General features: G+C 39.4%; 1 protein-coding gene across 1 annotated transcript in view; it reads right to left on the bottom strand.

The window, feature by feature from the left end:
• Positions 1 to 24,095, bottom strand: part of unc-13 (protein unc13 homolog) — a 671,187-nt gene extending 647,092 nt beyond the window's left edge. Inside the window, exon 1 of the mRNA XM_083118384.1 lies at positions 23,961 to 24,095. Coding sequence (XP_082974510.1) covers positions 23,961 to 24,005 — 45 coding nt within the window. The 5' untranslated portion in view covers positions 24,006 to 24,095. The remainder of the gene's footprint in view (positions 1 to 23,960) is intronic.
• Positions 24,096 to 24,366: the final 271 nt, after the last annotated feature.

Below are 24,366 nucleotides of genomic sequence, written 5' to 3'. Positions count from 1 at the left end.
TAAGAAAAATTGACCTGAGACGAATAGATTACAAATGACAAGCGCGACGGGAGTTTGATGTAAAATTTCGAGTTGAGTGGGCGTTTTCCAAATGTCGACGAATTTCAAGGGCGTTCTCTAAATCAATCGGGCCGTCACGTGTTAAGGTTCACACAGATGAATACTTTACCATCTCTCAGCTCCCGGGGTGCATCCTGGCGTCTTTATGGGCGATTGCAACGCATAGTATCCACGCGAAAGGTTCCTTTGGTCGCGACGATGAAGATGCGAGAAGGATTCAAACACCTAGTTTCCCGGCTCCTCTTCCTCTCGGGATCGGTGGATCTCCGTGGTATGGCGCGGTTCGGACGTCGCATCTGAGCGGTCGTTGTAGGCGTCGTCGGGGCGTCAACATCTCTCTCTACGTCTCTCTGTCGCGGCTGGTAGGCGTCGTCGGCGTCGTCGGGGCGTCAACATCTCTCTCTACGTCTCTCTGTCGCGGCTGGTAGGCGTCGTCGGAGCGTCAACGTGGTGGATGGTAGGCATCGTCGGCGTATCAATGGGGCGGCGTTCGACGTTCTCTCTCTCTCCATGGCGGCGGATAGGCATCATGGGCGTAGTTTCTTCTGACCTCGGGCGAATCGACGTAACGCCCTCATCTCCTTTCTTCCTCTAGCCCGCCATAGTTTCCGGTGTTCCTTGTTTCTCAAAAATTATAAATGGCGTAAGGTAATCACGGAAACACGTTTCGCTTCAACTTCCCCCAGCGGTTGAGGTAGGCGCACTCGTGTAGACTTACTGCCTATCACACACACACTGGTGTTCGCACGACACAACAAAGTCCACTGTACACGAAAGGTAGCACAAAGGTGCTCTCGTTCCAAGAATCGCGGCAAAAACTGTATATGGAGAGGTAGCTCGGAGCTGCTCTCGCTACAAGGATCGCGGTAAGACTGTGTATGGAGAGTTAGCACGGAGCTGCTCTCACTACAAGGATCGCGGTAAGACTGTGTATGGAGAGTTAGCACGGAGCTGCTCTCACTACAAGGATCGCGGTAAGACTGTGTGTCGAAAAACCATGTCCTTCGTTTTATTTAGATTTTGAAAAACGACGCTATGCGCACGTTGGAGTGACGCTTCCGAAGGGGTCAGTCCACTTTGCTCTATTGTCTCCAAACTAGGACGTACCGTGTCCGAAGTTGACTTGCGCGGATTAAGCTTCCGCCTGGCTGTCGCCCATAGCTCAATTGCAATCGCTGTCCACAAACTGATCAATTAGAACCGATTTGATCTGGCGTCCGTAATTGTCGCTTGATCGTGACGAAACTCCACACATCCGTCCTTGCACACATGCCGCTGCGCTGGTATAAGTTTCACATGAATCTGACCGTTGGAAACCGAGATATTTAAATGTTTGTCATTACGGTCGAATTTCCTAAGCTTTAGCCGCATAGCGTGACCCTTCAGGTGCTCGCCCTTAACACAAGCGGATTTCTCGTTCCTCCCGTCGGCTTGGCAAAAATCAAATATGTAATCTTACAAATTAAAACACTTAACACTTTGAATCAGCTCGTCTTTTTACCGCTACATACATGAATAATAATGATAATAATAATGACGGTAAATCTGACTGTCACAAGCAAATAGGAAGGGAGAAGAGAATGCTAGTGAGAAAATGGAAGGAAGCCAAGGAAATAGAGAAGAAAGGTGAAGAAGACACAATGAACTGGAATGGGGGACTGAAGTTAAACAATTGGATTGGATTGGATTGATTTGGTGTTTTAAGTCCACTTTATGCACAGTAAGGCTAATTGGAACTGGACCTACAGCTTAAAGTGGGATCCGAACCACTATGTGCCTCCACCGGGTATCGAACCCGGGTTACCTTGATTACAAGGCGAGGACGCTACCACTGCGCCATCGGGGAGGCCCCTGAAGTTAAACAAAGAATGGAAGAAAGTGTTAGAAAGAGTGGGAAGGATAAGAGAGAAAGAGGAGAAGGAAGAAAAAGAAAGGAAAAAGAGCGTGAGATATAAAGCCCAATCCACATTCTATATGAAAGTATATATTTTTCGCCTTTTAGGTGAAAGTACAGTTCAATAGTGAAAGCCACCTGCTGGAAAGTTCCAAAACAACTTTCTAATAGTCTGGAGGGAGTAATGTTTTGTGTATATATAATGCCCTGTTTTTGGTATCTTGTTAATTTTGTACTTGATACAGAGTCTGATGAAGACCTTGCTAGAAGGTTGAAACGTTACGTTTAGTTTATGTTTTTAATAAAATAAATTACTGCCTTGGTCAGCATATTTATATTTTTTGAATAGGGTCGTGCGAGCGGGTGAGGGAGCAGCCAGCCGTTGCTGCATTCGTGTAAATATGATATGATAAATTTCATTTTTGAGGAGATAACTGCACATCAACATCATCATCATTACTATTATTATTATTATTATTACTACTACTACTATTAAAGCTAATTCCAGCACGTTGCAGCATGCCATGGATGGAGATAGAGCACCACACATGTATGATATCGGTCATTGGTGGAGACGATGCGATCAACACCACGCTCCGGCCGCCTTTAGTCCCACGGCTGTCCCCAGGTACCATTTGTTAGAGGCTTGATGAACCTCAGTACCGCTTAATGCAGGGAAGTTGCTAGAAAACTCGAACCTGGAATCGAACCAGGCCCCCCGTGTGGCAGTCAGACGCCCTACTGACTGGACCATGGCGGCTCTTTATTACTAAAATTCATTAAAAATAAATATTAATGTAATAAAGATTACACATAGTGAATAATTGGCTCACTCAAGTTTATTTCCAATATTCTCTTTTTCATAACAATCTGTGAAAAATACAAAAAAAACATAAAACAAGCAATACTCCCCCCCCCTCCCCCAGGTGCTTCGGCTAATTTTTTTCCGGTGTCGTCACTGTCGCGGATGCAATTCCACAATAAGCACAGCAAAGCAGAGAGACAGATAATATGAGAAATCGAATGATAGGAGGGTGAGGTGCATGGTGACGTAATTCCAAGCTTACGGTTCAAATTTAAGTAATCTGCATTACGGCTCCCATAATGGTAATTCGAACATTCCAGCGAAGTCCCATCAGGGGGAAGAGAAAGCGGCTTTCTCCTTCACCTGAAGATTCCTCGAGGGCCGATGAAATTCATGTCGTGTTTACGCAACTCCATGGAATCTCAGCGATGGAATTTTGCGAGCGCCATCGGCGTAATTTCGAACGTCGGAAGGCCATCTTCCGAGGATACCTCGGAAACCAAACCGAACGTTATCTTTCGCATCATCAGCTTAAATTATAAAGGGTGTCCCAAAAGTTCAGTCTCATAGCGAAAGTCGGAAAAATTGAAAAAAAAAGATTATTTCTTGCAGGTAAAGGAAAATGTATATATTAAATCGATGATAGGAATGGAACGTACACTATGCAAGGGGAAGCCGAAGTTGTGATTCTGCATGCCTCAGGTCTCTATCACACCAACAATTTTAGGCAATGTACAAAGAGCTTTCCATTCTCGTATCCATGCCTGCAGGGTTCAAGAGGGGTATCAATTTGAACATTCGTTGCCGTAATGCTTTTCGTACCTGAAATAAATACTATATTGTCAATATTCAACAATCAGCATTGCAAGACTTCTCCTATGAGACCGAACTTTTGGGACACCCGGTATATATATGGGGAATTCCATGTCAAAGTGCCGATAAATCTCTATTTTTAAAATTGAATGCAATGCTGTAACTTTATTATATATTTATTATCTCTTATTAAGTAAAGAGGAAGTGCTTTATCTGTCCCACCCGTGATACAAAATTGTTCACTTACAGCTATAAATCAGGGAAAGTATTCTAAGGGTATTTACGCTTAATCAACACTGTTTAGTTTGATAATACATTCCACAGAAACTGTAAGAAAAATGTTGCTTAACTATCAGAATATTGATTGATTGATTTAATTCATCCATCCATCCATACATACATACACACATACATACATAGATACATCCATCCATCCATACATACATACATTCATACATCCATCCATCCATACATACATCCATACATACATCCATACATACATCCATATATACATACATCCATACATACATCCATATATACATCCATCTATCCATCCATCCATCCATCCATCCATCCATCCATCCATCCATCCATCCATCCATCCATCTATCCATCCATCCATCCATCGATACATACATCCATACATCCATACATCCATACACCCATCCATCCATCCATCCATCCATCCAATTCATTTCTGTCACTTTCAAAAATTTGGGAAAACAGAGATTAGAAAAATATTAACAGAAATGAAACGTCGGTAACATTTGTGAAATTAAAAAATTAAATTAAAAAAATAATTTGTGAAAAATTTATTGTGCGTTCACAATTTTGTGTGCATCACCAGTCCAGCCACGTGACGTGTCTATAACAAATTCAGCTCAGAGGCTGTAAATTTGAAGTTCATGACGTTTTCAAAAAGCTTATGACATGTCCCTTTTCGCCCCGCCGCTCCCAAAACACACACCATATTACAAAGCTTTAATTACCAAATTGTAATTTTAAGAATCCCATAAATGTGGTATAGATTTATTGATTGATTGATTTGGTGTTTTAAGTCCATTTTATGCACAGTAAGGATAATCGAGACTGGACCTACAGTTTGAAGTGGAATCCGAACCACTATGTGCCTCCACCGGGTATCCAACCGGACCTTTTGACGACGCTACCATTGAGCCATCGGGGAGGTCCAAAATGTGTTATAGGCAAATATTTGAAAATTTTCGGTGGAGTTTGGAGCGTTCATCATGTTCTTCGTATTGCAAGTAAAAGCGGGACAAATCTTATCAGGGTATATTAATTTATTCTAAACTTCACGGAAGAATCCTATGTATTTCTTCTTTTGTTGTGTATCGTCGCTTTTTCTGTCAATTATGGCTAACCGCGACGACGAGGATGAAAGGCGATAAGTTTAAACTGATCGATTGATTTGTTGTTTCAGGTCAAGTAAGGCTAATCGAGACTGGATCTACAGTTTAAGGTGGGATCCGAACCACTATGTGCCTCCACTGGGTATTGAACTAGGACCCCTTCGTTACTGGGCGAAGATGCTACCACTGCGCCATTGGAAAGGCCCAAGATGAAACTGGTGAAAGGACACTTGAAATACTCACCGTGTGCATGCTGTTTGTGCAAAACGTTGCTGACGAAGCAAGAAAAACAGTTTTGTGTTGAAGTATATGCATAAACGACATCTGTGATCACAGCTCAACGCAGTATTGGGGGTCAGTTTGGGTTGATCTACCTGATACAAACTCCTTTAATCGTTGGTATGCGTATTTCCGGGAGAAAGTTTGCCTGCGCACAGGTTGCCGTTCTGTTTAGTTGTGGCAGTGCGCAGTCGCAAAAACTAGGTTCGAACAACGAGCCGTGAGTTGGAAATGCCCCACTCGACGGTACGGGATGTATTTCATAAGCGATTGCAACTGAAGGCTTACAAGGTGTAACTTGAGCAGACATTCACTGAACCAGACAAAGCACTTCCCCCGGCCTTCAGCGTAAACGTGCAGAAATTGCTTGAAAGTAATGATTTCAGGGAGAGGATCGTGTTCAGTGATGAGTATGAGTATATATGATGATTTTTATAATATCAAAGTACAAAATATGTACATAAATAAAGGGTGTCTCAGAAATATTTTCGTTTTTGAATCCGCCCTCTGGGGCAATTCGCACATTACGTACAAATGAGATAGATCGCAAACGCTTGGCAACATTGTTAATATTTAGTTGCCATGGAGCATTTAAGGGGCAGCAACGTGCTTTTTGTGTTCGTGCGTTTTTATAAAAATAACGATTCGTATGTTGTTGTGCGTTGTTTGTACTGGCATCATTGTAACCTGGCAGGAATGAGAGACGTCCCAAGCGCAAATGTAATTAAATTTTGGGTGAGAAAGTTTGAACACACTGGAAGCATTATGACGAGTAAACTAAATTAGTGAGAGAATTGAGGCAAAGAATTACAGATGAAATCAATGCTATTCCTCGTGCAATGCTTCGGCGAGTGATCGAAAACTTTAGTTCAAGAATAGAAGACTAAAATTGGTAAACGCTGTGAGTGCCACAATAATTCAAACACCGTTTTCCATGTTAAACTGTTAATTGTGCCATGCTTTATAATGATCGTAAACGTGAAATGTGGCTGGTAGCCCTCTAAGTAGTTCTGCGATTTCCCAGCACTTTCGCTTTTGGCACTTACAACGTTTACCACTTTTAGTCCTCAATAATTGATTGTGAAAATATGAACGGTCACCATTTGTCCAATAATCTTCTCCACAAATAAAAATTTAATGCTTAAGCTTTCTTTTGGTAATAAATTTATCTTTATACAAAAATTTTCTAGTAGTTTTAAAAACAAAAATATTTCTGAGACACCCCTTACGTAACAATACTTGATAAAGTATATATTATCAAAAGCACATGTAGTTTCAAAGAATATGTAATATTAATAATAATCGAGTATAATACAAGCAATTTCAATAATTCTGCTAGACACTTTATTTGAACATATTCAACATAATTTTAAGGACATAAGTTGTTCAAATTAAAATTTATATCAAATTTATACACTCAAGAGAGCACAGCGCAACGTGTACAAAAATTATTTAAGAAACCTATTTTGCCAACGATTAATTATTTTTCACATGGCAAATTATTGTAGATAATGTAAATATGTAAGAGAGCTCTTTGTAACTTTCGAAAGAAATTGTGAAAAAAAGTGTCTACAGAAGGAACAATCCAATGAAATTACATAGCTACTTTTGTACATTTTGTACAAGGGAACGTATTGCGTAACTCGCTACGTACATGAACGTAGCTTTCTTGTCCACATATACCAAGTTTCTAGGGTCTTTACCTAAACCTAAAACCGAAAGGAAAATATGTAACTAAAAGGGGGGGAGGGGGGAGAAAAGTAATACTTTCCATTTGCTTTGGTCTTCAGCCTGTCTTTCGACTTCGCAGTCAATTTTACGTGACCGTAAGCACAATGCATATCATTGATTAGAAAATATGACATGTGAGCTACAAATTTTCTTCATTATGTCTCAGAGATCGAAAATATAGGAAATAGGATCAAGATAGGGAAAAATACCGAAATATGTTGTTTTATGTAAAGTAAATATGTACAATATGTAAAATATGTAATATCCTGGCAAATATCTCGTATGTAAAAATATGTAACATTAAACTTATACTAAATCATGTCAGTTATATAATTCGTTGACATTTCCTGTTCAAGGTGTGACCAGACATACCGTTCGTATCTGCTGTTGCGAACTCCCTCATGCGTTCAATTGAGCATGAGGAGATTCCGAAGAGTTAAAGATCTTCGGTGCCAGAAGCTTTAACGGCCATTTTTCTCCGCGGAAAGGAGTGCTACTGGACTCGCGTATCTGGATATGTTTCAGAATTGGATGATACCACAACTTGAAGAGTACTCACGGGATTTCGTGTTCCAACAAGGGGGAACGCCATCGCACTATTCATCAAGCAGTGAGATAGTACCAATGCCGCGTTGGTGAGATGGCCCCCGAGGTTCCCAGACATGATTCCCTGTGGTTTCTTTTTTTTTGTGGGCCTTCATCAAAGACAGAGTGTTTGTTCCACTGTTGCCTCGAGATCTGGTGGAGCTTGATGAGTGATGAAAAAGCTCCTTATATATTGAAGTATACAATGGCTTCATTATTCTGGTTATTTTACACAATCCGTGCTATCGCCATTCAGTCACATTAGAGAATCGTCTTACATACAAGGTTCGCCCATAAAAAAACCGAACTTCTTTTTAGGAAAGAAAACAAGTAATTACCTTCAAATGACTTTATCACCTTCAAAATAATCACCAGAGGAGGCAAAACACTTTGACCAGCGTTAGTACAGGTCTTGGAACACTGTTGATAGTCATTGACAGTAATAAGGGCCTCCCAATGGCGCAGTGGAAGCGTCGTCGCCTTGTAATCAAGGTGTCCCGGGTTCGATACTCGGTGGAAGCACATAGTGGTTCGGATCCCACTTTAAACTGTAGGTCCAGTCCCGATTAGCCTTACTGTGCATAAAGTGGACTTAAAACATCAAATCAATCAATCAATCATCGACAATAAGTGTTAGCAAAATACGCGTAACATTTAATTTAATGTTCGCGAAGTCGTCAAATCTTAGCTCTTTCATAGCCATCTTAAGCTTGGGGAAAAGAAAAAAATCAGCATGCGATAAGTCCGGAGAATATGGAGGCTGATTGATCACTGTCACTGAATGCTCAGCAAGGTATTGTTGTACAGACAATGCGGTATGAGGCCGAGCATTATCGTGTAACAGAAACCATTGGTCAGAATCACAAAGGTCCTTCCTAACCCGCTTCATCCTGTTTCTGAGTCGACCAAGAACTTCCTTGTAATACCACTGATTGATTGTTTGGTTTTCAGGGACAAATTCATGCTGGATCAGTCCTTGGGAATCAAAAAATGCGATCAGCAGCAGCTTTGTCTTCTTGAGACTGTCTTGAGACAGTTGTATGGCAATAGACTGATTTCCCGATTTGGTGACATCCCATGGCTCCCAAGATCCGCAGATCTCTCGGTCTGCGATTTCTTTTTGTGAGGTTACTTCAAGACAAAGGTGTTCGAACATCGACCTGCATCAGTTGAGGAACTGAAGACACAAATCATCGAGGAAATCAACCAGATTCCTGGGGGCATGTTACGTCGAGCCATGTTTACTCAAGAACGGTAGCCATCTTACTGACGTCATCTTGAAGACATAAGGCCATATTGTGACTGTGAGTGAATTAATTTAGTAATGGCACACCCTATACTATTCATAACCATGAGCACACTTAGTTCGAAGTTCATCTTCTTCTTTTATTTAAAAAAAGGCCGTATTTTTTTAGACACCTTTATAATAACAGAATGTAGCTTGGGAACGTGCAAGCTGTCTTCTTCTTCTCATTATTCTAATATACACCTATCATTCCTCCACGGAGTACAAGAAACATTCATATTTAACTATAAACCGAGTATATAAAATTATCTTTGTCACTGGACTGTATAAGAACATTTAACATCTAAAATGCAGATGTTTAACACAAACATACAAAATACATATATTTCAAAATAAAAATGTAACAATTTCCTACCTGCCTCTTGCATGGTACTTCACGGTGTCATTACACTCAAAATTCGAGTACTCCAAATTCCTTCTCGGTTCTCTTCATGTGATGTACATTATTTGTATAGTCTGTCGTATGATATCTGTGATCCTCTTGCCTGTCAATAGATGTAAAAGCGCACCTAACCGTTCGTAGACAAGAGGTGGTGTTACTAGAGTGGGTCATTGGGGCCTCTGCTTCTATTTCAGGAGATATGCTGATTAGCTCGATTCGTCGTGCGTCACGAAAGATGCACATATTGAGTTTTTGTAACTTTTAAACTTGTATAGCATGTTAACAAAACTGGGAAAGATTAGGTTACTTTCGTTGTAGAAAGAATGCTGATACCACATCATGGTCCATACCCTGTATTTTCTTCAGTTAGGACACTGCTTTCAAACGTTTGGGGAAAATTAGTAAATTTCTATTGCTTTGGGTTGGAAACACTTTTGCCCTCTCAAAAGCAATTCTCCATCCTCTGGCTTGTAACTCTAGATGGCTGTGTTACCTTTCAAATGAATATAGGTCAAGAATCCCGTATTTTTCCTCTCCCTCCCCCCCCCCCCTCTCTCTCTCTCTCTCTCTCTCTCTCTCTCTCTCTCTCTCTCTCTCTCTCTCTCTCTCTCTCTCTCTTTCAACGTTTAATTTAAATGCAAAACAAACTTCTAAAAGTTTAGACACGTTTCGTACGGTCGTATATTTTGCACTTCAGGGCAGCGTTACTAGTTGCTGAAACTACAGAGTTTACAGGCAAAAGCAAATAAGCCAATAATAACTCTCCAATTGAAGAGTCTCACGAACGAGAAACAAGCACCATCGCGCAGTAAAAAAGTGGTATACAGTAGACGAGCAGCTCAACTACTTCACAATCACCAGCAAAAGCATAACTCACCTTCCATGTCCTTTCTAGTAATAGTGACAGTTGTAGCGCAGTTATTATTTTACTCGACTTTTCTACAACTTTTGGTTAATAGCAATGATAAGGATGAAATATTGCTACATGCCACTTACGCAGAAACTCAATCGAAGATGCACCCAGGCCAGCACTTGAACACGTGGTGGCCGAGTACTAATAACAAATATGGGAAAGGAATCCTTAAATAAGCGTAGTGTCCGTCATTGAGTGTGAAGGACTGGTTATCATAACGTGCTACTGAGCCATGGTATCTACGTTAGAATCCTGGGCATAGCATGGAATCTGTGTTAGAATCATGGGCATGACATGGAATCAATGTTGGAATCATGGGCATGGCATAGAATTAATGTTAGAATCATGGGTATGGCATGGAATCAATGTTAGAATCATGGGCATGGCATAGAATAAATGTTAGAATCCTGGGCATGGAATGGAATCTGTGTTAGAATCATGGGCACGGCATGGAATCAATGTTGGAATCATGAGCATGGCATGGAATAAATGTTAGAATCCTGGGCATAGAATGGAATCTGTGTTAGAATCATGGGCACGGCATGGAATCAATGTTGGAATCATGGGCATGGCATGGAATAAATGTTAGAATCCTGGGCATAGAATGGAATCTGTGTTAGAATCACGGGCATGGCATGGAATATGTGTAAGAAGCAACTCGCGAGGGAAGAAGTAATTCGCGAGGAAAGGAGTACCCGCGAGAAAAATCTGTAACTCGCGGGGAAAGACGTAACCCGCGAGAAAAGGCATAACCAAAGAGAAAAGTAGTAACTCGAGAGTAAAGGCATAACCCGCGAGGAAAGTACTAACCGCAATAAAAGGCGAAACCCACGAGTAAAGTAATAACTCGAGACGAAAGGCGTAACTAGTGAGAAAGGGTGAACCCACGAGAAAAGCGTAACTGGCGAGGTAATTCGTAACTCTCGAGGAAAGTCATTAACATGAAGAACCACCATAATATAATTAACGAAGAGACCTCGTTATTATTAGCATCATTACATGGTACGTAAAACATCCCACAAAGGAAAATCGGAACTATAAACATCTCTGATACAGAGTAAAAATTATTACAGCCGCGTGAAACTGCAATAATGTTGAGACGCGGGAAGGAATCTTGGCTCAAGCTTCCTGGATGAAGAGACGAAGACGCCATACAAAAGTCCAGGACGTTTTAATATAAGGTTCGCGTGTTGGCGTTAATAGACTGTCTCCCAGGGTCTACGGACCGTTGGAGCCTTTGAAAGGACTTTTCTTCCCAGCTTGTCATTAGCGAAACCTGGTTTAGAGCAGTTTTCATTCAGAGCGCCGAGAAGGATAGGCGTGTTTATCAAGGCTTCGGCGGGAAGAGGCTGAGAAGGCGCCAAACCTAGACATTAACATACACGAACCACTTGCCGTGGATAATAACGTGGAGGATCGACGATTTATGTTAGTCGCCGGAGAAATTGCCCCTTGGCAGCGTTTTGTGAGGCCTATTAGCATAAATAATGCGATGGGTTTGCAAGCGGGAATTGCCGGTTGTTGAAGAAAAGGGGGTTGGCTTCAGACGACCTCTTGTACCTTGTGGTTCTACCAGACAGCAAAATCAATTTGCTGGAGAAAGTGAGGCAAAGCGAAGCGAAAATGGAGCAGATAAACCTTCGAAAACTTCTCTCAACATAGTGCTCAGATTAGAATTCGGAAACGTTTCGCTAGTACCGGAATTGGAACTGGTACAGTCAGGGACATTTCTGGGCTGTAACGACTACATTTACGTTCAATATGATCGTTACAACCCAGAAGTGTCCGTGACTGTACGACCGTTACAAACCGCGAAGCAAAAAAAAACCTCTTGTGTTAATACCGACGATGGAGATGAAGTAACAACGGACATTCGAGTCTTACATAGGATTCGAACTTGGAGCCTCTGGCTTTAAAGCACTTTAAGCTAACCAGTGCGCCACTGAGGCTGACAATAGTAGTATATGTTGATTTACAAATCAACTGTAAACTGTAATAATTTATTGGCTTCCACGATAACGAAGTGGTAACTGTGTCGTCTTGGAATCATGGTATCCGGGATTTGTCATTCGGTGGAAGGACATCGCACAGTTGTACGGATCCCACTTTAACTGTAGTTTAAACTACAAGTTGAAATATTTAAGACTGTCTGAGCATTAAGGGGTCTTAAAACAAGCTTTATTTCATCAACACTTGATATTTCTCTGTTTAGGACATCTGCAGCGCTTTTTCAACCTTAGAGAAAATGAACATGCAACATACAAGAGTAAGTCGCAACTGAAGTTTCATCTATGTAGATGTCGTTGAAGCGATTGGTACGTGCTTCAAAAATGAACTAAAATAAAAGTCTAAGTGTGAAATTATCTCTGTAAGGCAAGGAAGGGTGGGTTTCATTCTACGTATCTCACCCTATTCCGACCTCGTCTTTCATCCTCGTCGTTATGATTAAGCCAAGAGGTAGAAAAGCGACATAAGATATGAAAGATATTTCGAACGGCACCTTGAAATCAAAGTGTAGAGCATCGCACGATAAGGGACTCACATTCCACCACACAGTGTTTTGCAAAGGAAGTGCACTAATTGAAATTCAATTTGCTTCGTCGCTCCAGGCTTTCTGCGGGTAAAGGCGAAAGGTTGTAACCCATCGTCGGTCTTCAAAGAAGGAAGAACTTTGATTTCTGCTAGGACGTCTAGAGGAGCCGAATGGCAAATGCCACGGTGGAGGATTCGGTTTCAGGTCACGGAGCGAAACGCAAACATGCACCCGCTGTTCCACGAAGCAAAACAGAAGACAGACATGGCGAGAAACGTTAGCGATTTCCAGTCACGTTGAGGAAGAATGGACCGAATTGCATCTTCGGCCTGTTTCGGACTTGTTTACAGCGAAATGTGCCAACCTCCAGAGAGGCTCCTAACGCGGGGGAAGTATCCACCATTCCGCCCGCAACACCGGACTGGCAATATGGCAAATTGTAAAAAAAGACCGGTTTCCCTAATTGCCGTAGTGGCTCAGTCGATAGTCGGCCTCCGTGGCGGAGAGGTTAGCTCGGCGCTACGACGCCAGGGGTCCCGAGTTCGAATCTCGGTTAGGACATGGATGTTTGTGTTTGTCGGGGAATACTACCGCGTAGGGACATTCCTTAAAAAGATACGTTAGGGCGCCTGACTACCCATGCTAGAGACCCGGGTTCAGGAGAACCGAGATTTTTCCGCTCACCCAGCGTCGTATAAAGTGTGTACCTGGAGGAAACTCTGGATGGGGGTACAGGCGGCCAGAGGCGTGGTGCAAATCACAAATGGCATTGTCACTTGAAAAATCAGAACAGTGTATGTATACATAAAACCAATTTTATATCAAGTAGATTAGCCTAAGTGCCAGCCAACGGAAAAATTGAAATGTGTATTTGAATGGTAATAAAACAATAATTTGGGTGTAAGGGGTGACCTTCCACGTAGAACACCGAATTGTCAACCTCACTTCCACGTAGTACACACTCGACTGCATTTTGCAGACGAACGAGGCTCTGGCGACTGACCCTATGGCCAGTATAATTCTGTGTGTTGTCCTGTGTCTTGTCCTTATGTGTGTTGAGTGCCTCTTAATAGTCTCAGCTTTTAACCGGTCAGAATATTTTAATATTTTATAGTTACGACACGACATTACAGTTATGTTATTTTAGTTATGTTAACCTAAGTCAGAATGTTTTAGTCTTCCAACGTTACATTTTAGTTCAGGTAAGGGGCTGGACCCCGTATAAAGTGACTGGTGCAAAACAGCCTAAGTGCTGACGCACCCAATATTTTAAATTCAAATCAAATCAAATCAAAAATAATAATTAATGGTTTTTATATTAAATGGCTAACAGTAATATCTCCTTTATATTTACATACAGCCCATTCTCCATAAAATGTTTGAGACCGCTCACACAAATGCTGGAAGGTGTGTGCGTAGAATACTTTTTTATTTTATTTCGTGTTTTAAGTCCACTTTATGAACAGTAAGGCTAATCGGGACTGGACCTACAGTTTAAAGTGGGATCCGAGCCACTATGTGCCTCCACCGGGTAACGAACCCGGGAACTCCTTGATTACAAGTCGACGACGCTACCACTGCGTCATCGGGGAGGCCCTTCGCGTAGAATACTTGGTAGGTGTTCAGTTCAAAATGGCTGTCACTTTCTTCTGAATGGTCTCCACATCGTCAAAACGTTCGGCCTTCGGTGCTACACTCAGCTTCAGACTAGGAAAAAGTCAGCCGGAGCCAAACCCGGTCAGTAGGGTGGATGGTTAATCTTTTGTATCGATTTCTCGATCGAGAAATTGGGTCACAGTGAACGATGAATGTGCTGGAACATTGTCATCCAGGGGAAACCATTTTCGTGATTGGTACATTTCTGGCCTTAGCATGCGAATTCTTTTCGAAAGGCAATCAAGTACCTCTGTGCAGAATGCTTAAACAGCCCATTTATTACAAGATTTGCAAGATTCCCTGTCACATATTTAAAACATAATTTGGTTGCGACTCTTTATTGCACCTCAACAATGGCGGCAACAAAAGATAACAAGCACACTTTCAACCGTTATTGTTTACTACTAAACCAGTCCGATGCAATGAAATTTTCGTAATAGGTGGAGGAAGGTTCTTAATAAGTAGTTCTGGAAGTGAAACAAAGATGACACCATATTTTCGTTTACAGCAAGAATAGTCTTGAAATTTTTGAATGCACTATATTTATGAAAGTTATTCCATAATACAATTAACTGAAAAAACTTGGTATAGAATCGAAAACACGAAGACATTAACTCTATTATAGTAAAATATTTATTCTATGATTTACTTAAAGAGTCACGAATATAATTCGTAATTTAAAAGACAATTATTTCATCATTAACACATTTTGTAACAAATCAGTCCATGGTAAATTTTTATAGAGTAATTCTTTAAATGCCATCGTAAATTATATTGATTATACTACATTCTACTTGCAGAGGGTTTTTCAAAATATCAACATAACAAAATTTTAAAAAAAACATTCATAACGACGACCAATCTTAATTAGCAACAACTTTCCTCTTAACGCTTTCGACGCCACAAAAAATGAAGTCTAGCACAATAGGCGGGTGCATTAATGTCATCCAGTGCCGAAGTGAAGTTTAATGAAAAAAATGTAAAGTTTTGATATTGATATCATGTGATTTATGTTATTTAACGTCGCTTTTTGGCACTTTTGGCTAATCGCGACGATGAGGATGAGTGATGATATGATTAAATTAATGAAGGTACACTCACAAAAAACATCAATGCCCAGGCTGCGATTCGAACCGGGGACCCCTGGCGTTTTAACGCGTTGTGATAACCACTCCGCAATGGAGGAAAAAATGTAATGAAGGAAGGTTGTATTGATGTCCTATAACATTGCTAAAATTCTCTCAAAGAAATTCTGAAACAAAATTGTGTAGTAACATCACGTATAGTCCACGCGTTTACTTCGTTAACGTCGAAGAACTGAAGAAAGCCGCCGCCACGAACGTGGGTGGGGAGAAACAGCGGGCTGGTTGTTTTCGTCCAATCACACTCAACCTTAAGCCAATGGGCGCAGCTGTCATTTTGCTCGTCTAGTCCACGTGGAGTCTCAACCGTGCGGTGAATGTATTGTTGGAGCTGGTGGGCGCGCTCCGTCGACTTCAAAGCCAGCCACTCGTTAACGTAACTAGCGCGTCGACTTTACGTGTTGTCAGCGTGTGCATCATAAAGATCAAATTCCAATGGACACCTGAGCTAATCGAACTTTGTCGATGGTATATTCCTGTTCAGAAACTTCAAATCTATGAAGGACCGTGGATTTCATTTCTGTGGCAGAACTTTCATCGAAATGAATAGTTGTTACACCTGCGCCTACTTGAGTATTATTATTATTATTACGTAAATTGCATTATATGACGCAAATGTGTAATTTCATACAGTTGTTGTTGACTAATCTGTAAACTAAGGGATTGTGCTTTTGACCTTAATATGGGTGTGCATGATGATCCACTGTTGTGGATCCACATATCTGATTTGTGGTATTTCGTCAACTATAATTAAGAAAAGTTGTTCAGTGCTATATATTATCATTATTGATTGATCGATTGATTGATTTGGTGTTTTAAGCCCACTTTATGCACAGTAAGGCTGGACATACAGCTTAAAGTGGGATTCAAACCACCGGGTATCGAACCAAGGACGCTTTGATTACAATGCAACGACGCTACCACTGCGCCATCAGTGAGCCCGTATTATCATTATTATTGCTTTGACTGTTTCTCTTAAAGTGTGGCCAGATTGGCGGCAAAGCCCGTTAAGTAGTCGACTTTCGATCTCGCCACTTCCCGGGATCGAGTCCCTGCCTGGTTATTTATGAATGCCTCTTAATCTAATAAATCAACCTTACGATTTGCCATTAGTGGCAGAAAAGCGACGTAAAATAACAAAAAATACAAATGTCAATGTTTTAAACATACGAGATCTAAAGAATATTAGTGGTATCAGCAAAACTAGGTTTTGTAGTGTGGATATTTATAGTACAATAGTCCAATTGAAACATATGTTCTGTAGTTTGCACCATGTCTACGGTGGTCTAATACTAGTCCGTTTAAAGTTTAAACCTCATTGTTCGCCGCTAAGGGAGAGAAAGGTGATTTATACAGGGTCTCCAAATTTATTTTTTTATTTGATTTATTTTACTTTGCTTCTTGTGCCACTTTTGGCTAATTTGCGAAGATGGGAATGAGTGGTGATATGATGAAATTGATGAATAAACATCACATACGTCCACGCCCAAGCTAGGATTCGAACCCGGGACCACTGGCGTCGCAGACAGGGTCTCCGAGAATGAGTTGAAATTGTTGGTTGTGCCAGCACATATAGCCACTTTGCACTCTACAATGTATACGAGGAATAAAAACCCTTATCTAAAAATCTTTATCTGAATGTTAAAAAGGGGTGTAAAAACCACTTGAAAATGGTTAAAAGTACAAGGTTGAAAGGGATCTCCAGAGGACAAACACAACACACTAAAAATGTAAGAAGCAACTAAAAACGTCCTCAGAAACACTGGAAACGATGAAGTGGTTTTGTGAAGTTATTGTCGAACATACGTTACACGGTATACATTGAAAGTTATTTTTTTAGATTCAGCAACGTAAACCATGTAACAGTCCGCAGGCAACACACGAGGCGTGAAGGAGAAAAGAAGCAAAGAACTGCAACCGCAGTGTGAATTCATTGCGCGCCACCACGTAGGGTGATGCACTGTGAATATGATCAATATAGTGCAATGCACACCGTACATGAGAAAGATGTTTGTGTCTTATGGTTAACTGAACACACATTTATGATTCTGGTTCAAATGCAGTTTAGACGCCGGTATTAAAAAGATCTCGCACTTCGAATAGGCGGGTAGGTAGTGCCGAGGAAAGAAAATTATCAAATAGGCCGAGGATACGAAACGAAACAATGTGAAGAATTCTATACTCTGTCCCGGGTATTTCTGGAGCAAGCGAACGAAAACAAGTCTCGGCGCAAGTAGTGGCGCAAGACAGCTCCACCAATGAATACGCGAGGGGGAACGGGATTGCGTGGAAGAGGGGAAAGCAATTGCAGCCTTCGAGAAGCGTGTACTGATTCACTCTGTCCACTCGAATCTCCCCCCTTCTCTGTCGCTCTACGCGGTCTTCCTCCAGAGATAACCGAGACAGAGAATACACTCTCCTGCGTTCTGAATTCACAAAAATTGCTCCAACGACATAGTCCACAATTGGGCCTTTCTCAATCGACTGTGTGACGTGATTGAGTTCATGCAAAATTTATTTTAGTTACTAAGTCATCTATTTGCTTTTCTTAGAAATTGAGTTGTTGACCCTAATGAAAGAACTTTTAAGGTATGCTGTGTAACATACCTTTCACAATAACCTCACCAAACCCCACCATTCATTCTCGGAGAATCTGTATGTTGACTAAAAGACGGAAACATAAAACAGTGTAATGATTGCATAAGGAAAAACTAGAGCAGAGTAATCGTCATTCACGAACAAAGCATTTTTATTTTTGAACAGCTGTTTGCAAATTCGTTCAACTCAATTCGTAACAGCTGATGATTCAATCCATTTACAGAACGCTCTCTATTGATTTCTTCGAGTCATAATTCATGCAATAGCAGAAAAAATGGATTCACGGTTCTTTAATGACCAGAGAATGCAAGACAATATGAAGCTCATTATGTGAATGAACACCTATTGTTTCTGGATTTTATGGAGATAACATCAGATAGCGATTCTTTGAACGACCTTCCAACAAGGACTGAGTCTGAAACTCTGTAGGATTAGCTCCAGTCAAACAAATCACGTAGTCCTACTCGACTTAAGAACATAGCGTTGTTAGGGAGGAGGCATGGAAAAGGTCGCTTTGGACCCCGGAGTACAAGGGGGAGCGTCGAAGAAAAAAATTGGAAAAATATTGAAACTAAACGTAAACGTTTTGGTTACTTATTCAATTAACAGTTTCAATAAATAGATCAAAATATGTTGTTGCTCGCTTTGCTTCTGTGAGAGTCGCATCTAGTGTAGGTCTAAATTAAATATAGGGAATAATTTATTGCCTAAAACAGTTATTATATGCGATTTGTTCATGATGATATAGAATGACAAGAATGATTAATGGTTCATAGTATGTGCAGAAGCTAAATTAAAATACTATACTGTCAAAATCAGGAAATAATTTTAGCATTTTGATGATAGCCTACTATAGCTGCATTACAAGCCATAAACATGGCTTCAATATGTTCCATTAATTATATTTAAACCATGTACATAGTTTTGCACAATGATGTTCTGTTTGAAATATTACTGTATTAGCCAGTGATACGTTTCTGATTTCCGGGGTTACAAAGTTCAGCCTACAGTGTATGAATATATATTTTTTATGGATTTTAGAAGCATGTGTACATGTTTATAAAATCCCTTAAAACTACCTTGAAAGAGCTATATTTATTCATTGAAATTCATTTGTGAATATTGTTTTTTTTATTTACATAAAACGTATAAAACATTATGAAAATTTTAATTTTTAAAATTGAGACCTATGTGAATATATGTACATTAAAGATAAAAAGGTAAAGTGCTCCCCTGTGCATAGCACCACGCCATGAAGGCGTATAGGGGGTGTGGGGGTAACGCCCCACCCTTTCTTGATCCGGTCGTAGTTGGGGATGATGTGATCAGCACCACGCCCCTGACCGCCTTTACCCCCCAGGATTTCTCCCAGGTACCCATGTTATTCGACGCTGGGTGGGCGCCGGGGCCGCTTTCAACGTTATAAATGTGTATGTACATAATTTTAAATTAAAATGTTCATAACCTTGTATATACTCTTGCTCTTTTGGGAGAGTATTACGAAGGAATTTATACCATGAAAATAACATTATTTCCCTCCAGTGAGTGGGGTTGGGATGGTGTAGGACACGCCAAATCACACTAAGTTTTATGGTTCCACTACACACAGAATACAAAACGTGTCAATGGACACACATCTTCCTAAAACATTTGGCACCGGTAACACATTACAGTGTATAAACAGCTAATTTTAATAAACCGATTGATCGAGTGTTTACGGAAATAAAATAAATTGAATTTAATATTAAATATATTCAATAGATTTAACCTACATTCGGTCCCATAAAAAGCACATGCACATAATATACTTTTAAGTATAACATCAACTATGAGTTAGCTTCCCTTCCTGAATTTATTTTCTGTCTACAACCAAGAACAATACTTCTCTTAACGTTCACTTCAGTGTTTCATTCAACTGAACGGATTGTTCCATAATAAGCAGACTTGCATCGATTTAGTATTCATATGAATCGTTTTACCACCACTTTCTGTTCCACCTATGAAAGAAATAACTTAGTGTTACTAGTCTGCAAACTTACCGACACAGCATTATATCAAGGTGAGACGTGCGGAATAGAATGTTCTTGTACTTACCTAGAAAAGAAAAAGAGAGCATTTCAGTACATTGTAAATTATACCATAAAATACAATCATAAACATTTCAGTGAAACTACATTTGCACTTCTTGCATAGCAAGAAGTGTGTGTGTGTGTGTGTGTGTGTGTGTGTGTGTGTGTGTGTGGGTGTGTGTGTGTGTGTGTGCGTGTGCACAAGAACTTATGCCATTTCTTATAATCACGCAAATCCTGACCCAACTCTCACTTCCTCGGCAAAGGGTTGAGAAAGACTCATTAAATATAAAATAACAAGAAACTTGCACCAAAATTGGATTTCTACATAAATTACACTGTTATTAGACATGATTTATATTGACATTTTTCATCCATAGTATGATGAAAAAAATGATGGAACTAGATTTGGACATACCGTCTAGATATATTTCTATAAAAGTACAGTTCAGTTTTATAAAACTTACATTCATTATCTCTCACACACATAATCATATTGCGCGCTTACTCCTGGAGCTTTTGAAAATATACAGAGTGTACATAAATTATTACCCAGATTTCAATATATTACAATATTTCATCGATTAAACTTACTGAGAAATTTTTCATTGCGGGCAAACTTGAGCAGTCATAAAATGCTGATTTTCCTGTGGTTCTACAGATTTCACCTCTAGGAGCACTGGACCTGAATTTCTTGAAAAATGTGTTCAGTTCAAGAAAAGGTTCAATGTGGATTCCAGAAACAAAATCTCCGATTATTGTGACTTACAAAACAGCAGATATGGCGACCACAAAAGCAACTGTAGGATTCACAACATATTTTGCGGAATGTGTGGTGTGAGATTGAATATCGCTTGATGTTATGTCTTGTCCATGTGTGATTGTGACTCATCAATTTCAACTTATCACCATCCATGCTCATCTTCGAAATTAGTCAAAAGTGGCAGAAAAGCGAAGTATAAGAAATTAAATCAATCAATATCGTTTGTGTATCTTATTTGCTACAAGAGGGGCCTAGGTTGAAGTTTTCGGAATTTTTTCTATATCATTAATAAAATAATGAGTCTTAATGCACTGATTATTATATTTGTTTCATTAAAGTATTCATTAAAGAGTTATAAAATATTATTAACATGGTAATCCGGTATAGACACCCCGTACTTTTATAGCACATATGCAGAGATAGAGAGAAAGAGAGGCAGAGGAAAAAGAGAGACTAATACCTTTTGCTAATATATTTTTGTTACTCACATAATTAATATATGTGTTCACGATGCACAATGAAATATAACTTCATAATTTACTTCACTTTTGTACATTACGTTCAATGTAGGCATGGAAACATTAACATGCATTCTATTGCAACAGATAGAAATATTGTTGTACGATGGTAGTGCATGTTTATTCTACATTAAAGTACAGGATGTTTCAATAAAAAGGTAACTGAACATGGTGTGTTTTGGATACTTTCAATTTTCGAAACACCCTGTATAACTGATACCGATAAAAAGTCGATATTAATTTAGTGATACTGATAACCTACAATCAAATATTATAGCCAAACATTACACGAAGAATCTGAATATTTTATTAATCTCCTCAAGAGGCATTCCAGTTTTTCGTGTGTGACATTTCACAAACAAAATGTAGGTTCTAGACCCGCTGTTGGATTAAAATATTCAGAATGAACTGATTTCACAGAATTCTGATGTATTTTGCGCTGTCTGCCAACAAGTGAAAAAAAACTTGAGTATGATGGCATAGTTTGAATGCATGAAAAGTATTAATGAAAATGTGTTACGTGTGTGAGGCTTCAAAAATGTAGCAAAGCTTGACTTAATTATTCTGTGAAGCATACAGGCTACAGAATCTAATATTTTTTGTTGGTGATATATGCAAATTATATACAGTCACGATCATTTAAACCTTAATTCAATTGAAAACAATAATGATTTTCGAGACTAGTTCATTTTGATATTAAATTGAGTTGGGCTACTTTACGTGTAATGCCCCTTAATTGATGTTTGAAACTAGGTGACGGTACTAATTATAGTCTTAGTAAAAAGCTGCGTTTTGAAAATTGAGTTTGCAAAACCAGTGTATGAATTTTACATTTTTATTAATTCAAAAATTCAACACGATAGAATTCTTAACTCAATTATAATTAATCTGTTTATAGAAATACTGGATTGGTAAAATTGCCAATTTACCGAACAACAACAACAACAATAATAATAATTATAATAATAATAATAATAATAATAATAATATGTATATCCAGAAACTGATAGAATGGAAGAAATGACTAGAACGAACTGATTCTTCTTACCCAAATATTCCTAGTTACGCGAATGATTCTCGAAAGATCTAATCTAGTTCTAAGAATGGTACCTCCGCCAGTTGCAATTTCAACTTAAACGTCTCGAGGCTTCAAATGTGATCTTTTTTGCATGTTTATAGCATCTTTTTCACGCTCAGACAGTGATATTCCTCTACTACCCTCGAATTTCCCTAGTGAATCTGGAAAATCCCTTTCCTCATAAAAATTCCCTGTCCTTTATGTCGCATTCTATATTAATGCATTTTCCAAAAGCGGTAGCAGCGCTACCCATAAAATTCCAAAGCTTGGGCCTAATCATAAATTGAAAGAAAAAGTGAGTCAAATAGAAACTTTTTTAAGACAAACTTTTTTTATCCGTAAGTAAAGGCGCTAAAATTTGAGGACTCTGTGAAAACAAAGTGAAATTTAACTAAGAAATTTATGGAGAATAAAATGAATTTGGTGCAAAGGAAAACATTGATTTTTGTGTCTGTTATATGTATTCAGTAGCTTGTGTGTATGCATGTATGTATGTATGTACGTACGGACAAATACATACACATAGGCGTAATTGGGACTTAACTTTGGGGGGGGGGGGGGGGCAGGTACGAACTTGAGGCTTAACTTTTGGGGCGGGCAGTCAAAAAGTTTTTCATCCCATAAAAATAGTGCCCAGGGTTATTTGCTAAATAACTGTTACATTTGCGAAATCACAAATATTATTATGTATTACTTAGCTTCTCAGGTTTTAAGATTTTAACAAAAGTATCCTTAACTTGTAAATTTTAACAAACCTGAAAATTTGGGGGGTCGAGTATCCCCCTTGCCCCCTCCCCCAAGTTACGCCATGTACATACACACACTTCGATCTGGTTTAACAAGTAACTCCTTACTAATTTCTATAATAAATTTAAGGAATCACGTGCATGATTTCCGTTTGGTGATGTTCGCAACGGTTTGTATTACTTTTCTCCATGACAAAATGAATACAAAGTTATTTAAAACTGCTTACACTAAGACTGCAATGCCATTCCAGTTGCTTCTACAAAATTTGCACATTGTACATGAATATATAAAATCAAAACATATTGCAGAGTACTATTTGAAGGGGGGATTCCCCCTCTGTCTCGAACTATCCCACGCTCTGGTTATAAATGACGCATCCAAACCAGGGTTAATTATGTTCCACCCTCTGTGTATGTAAACTATATTACTACTTACGTATATCATACTTATAGAGTTCCAGTTCAGTTTCGTTATTTTCAAGTCCCATAGCTACGTATATATAAAAATACACATTTCTTATAAGTATTTTTTAAATGAGGATGTCCAAAAGTTTTGAAAAACGATTTACAGAATGGAGCTCCCCTTATTCAGTTGTGCAAAAGGCATCACCGCCATTGAGATTTCTGGTTGTTATACGCAGATCAAAATAAAATCGAGATTAAGTAATTGTAGAATATACAGATGTGATACAAATATACAATATTGAAATATTACCTACACACGAGTGATTTTCTATAGTCAAATTCTGTAATATTTCCTCCATAGGGCATAATCTGCGGCACTACCTACAACAAATATTGCACTTTCCACAATGTAGCAACAAGTTCTAATGAAAGTTATCAGCAACGTGTAGCACATAACAAGAATCAACTTGAAATGTATTCCCTCGGTAATCTCGGCTTCACTGTGCGAAGAGCTAGCTAACCTCGAACAGGGTCTCACTGTAATCCCAGTTGCGGAGTGTATTCCATAGTTGCCAGATGGTGTAACTAAAATTGCGTAGGATATTTCAGAAAAAGAAACAAGGCAGAACGTTTAACATTAGCTTCTCAAGTTCAAGTGAATGTTATCGAAATCAATTAGCACAGTCAAGAATGTTGCTTTTAGCGTGGCCTATTTCTTCG

The sequence above is a fragment of the Lepisma saccharinum genome, chromosome 3 (assembly GCF_977018435.1).
Source record: "Lepisma saccharinum chromosome 3, izLepSacc3.1, whole genome shotgun sequence".
NCBI classification, from domain to species: Eukaryota; Metazoa; Arthropoda; class Insecta; order Zygentoma; family Lepismatidae; genus Lepisma; species Lepisma saccharinum.
The sequence above is the reverse complement of the archived record's forward strand: the minus strand, read 5'-3'. Positions and strand labels throughout refer to the sequence as shown.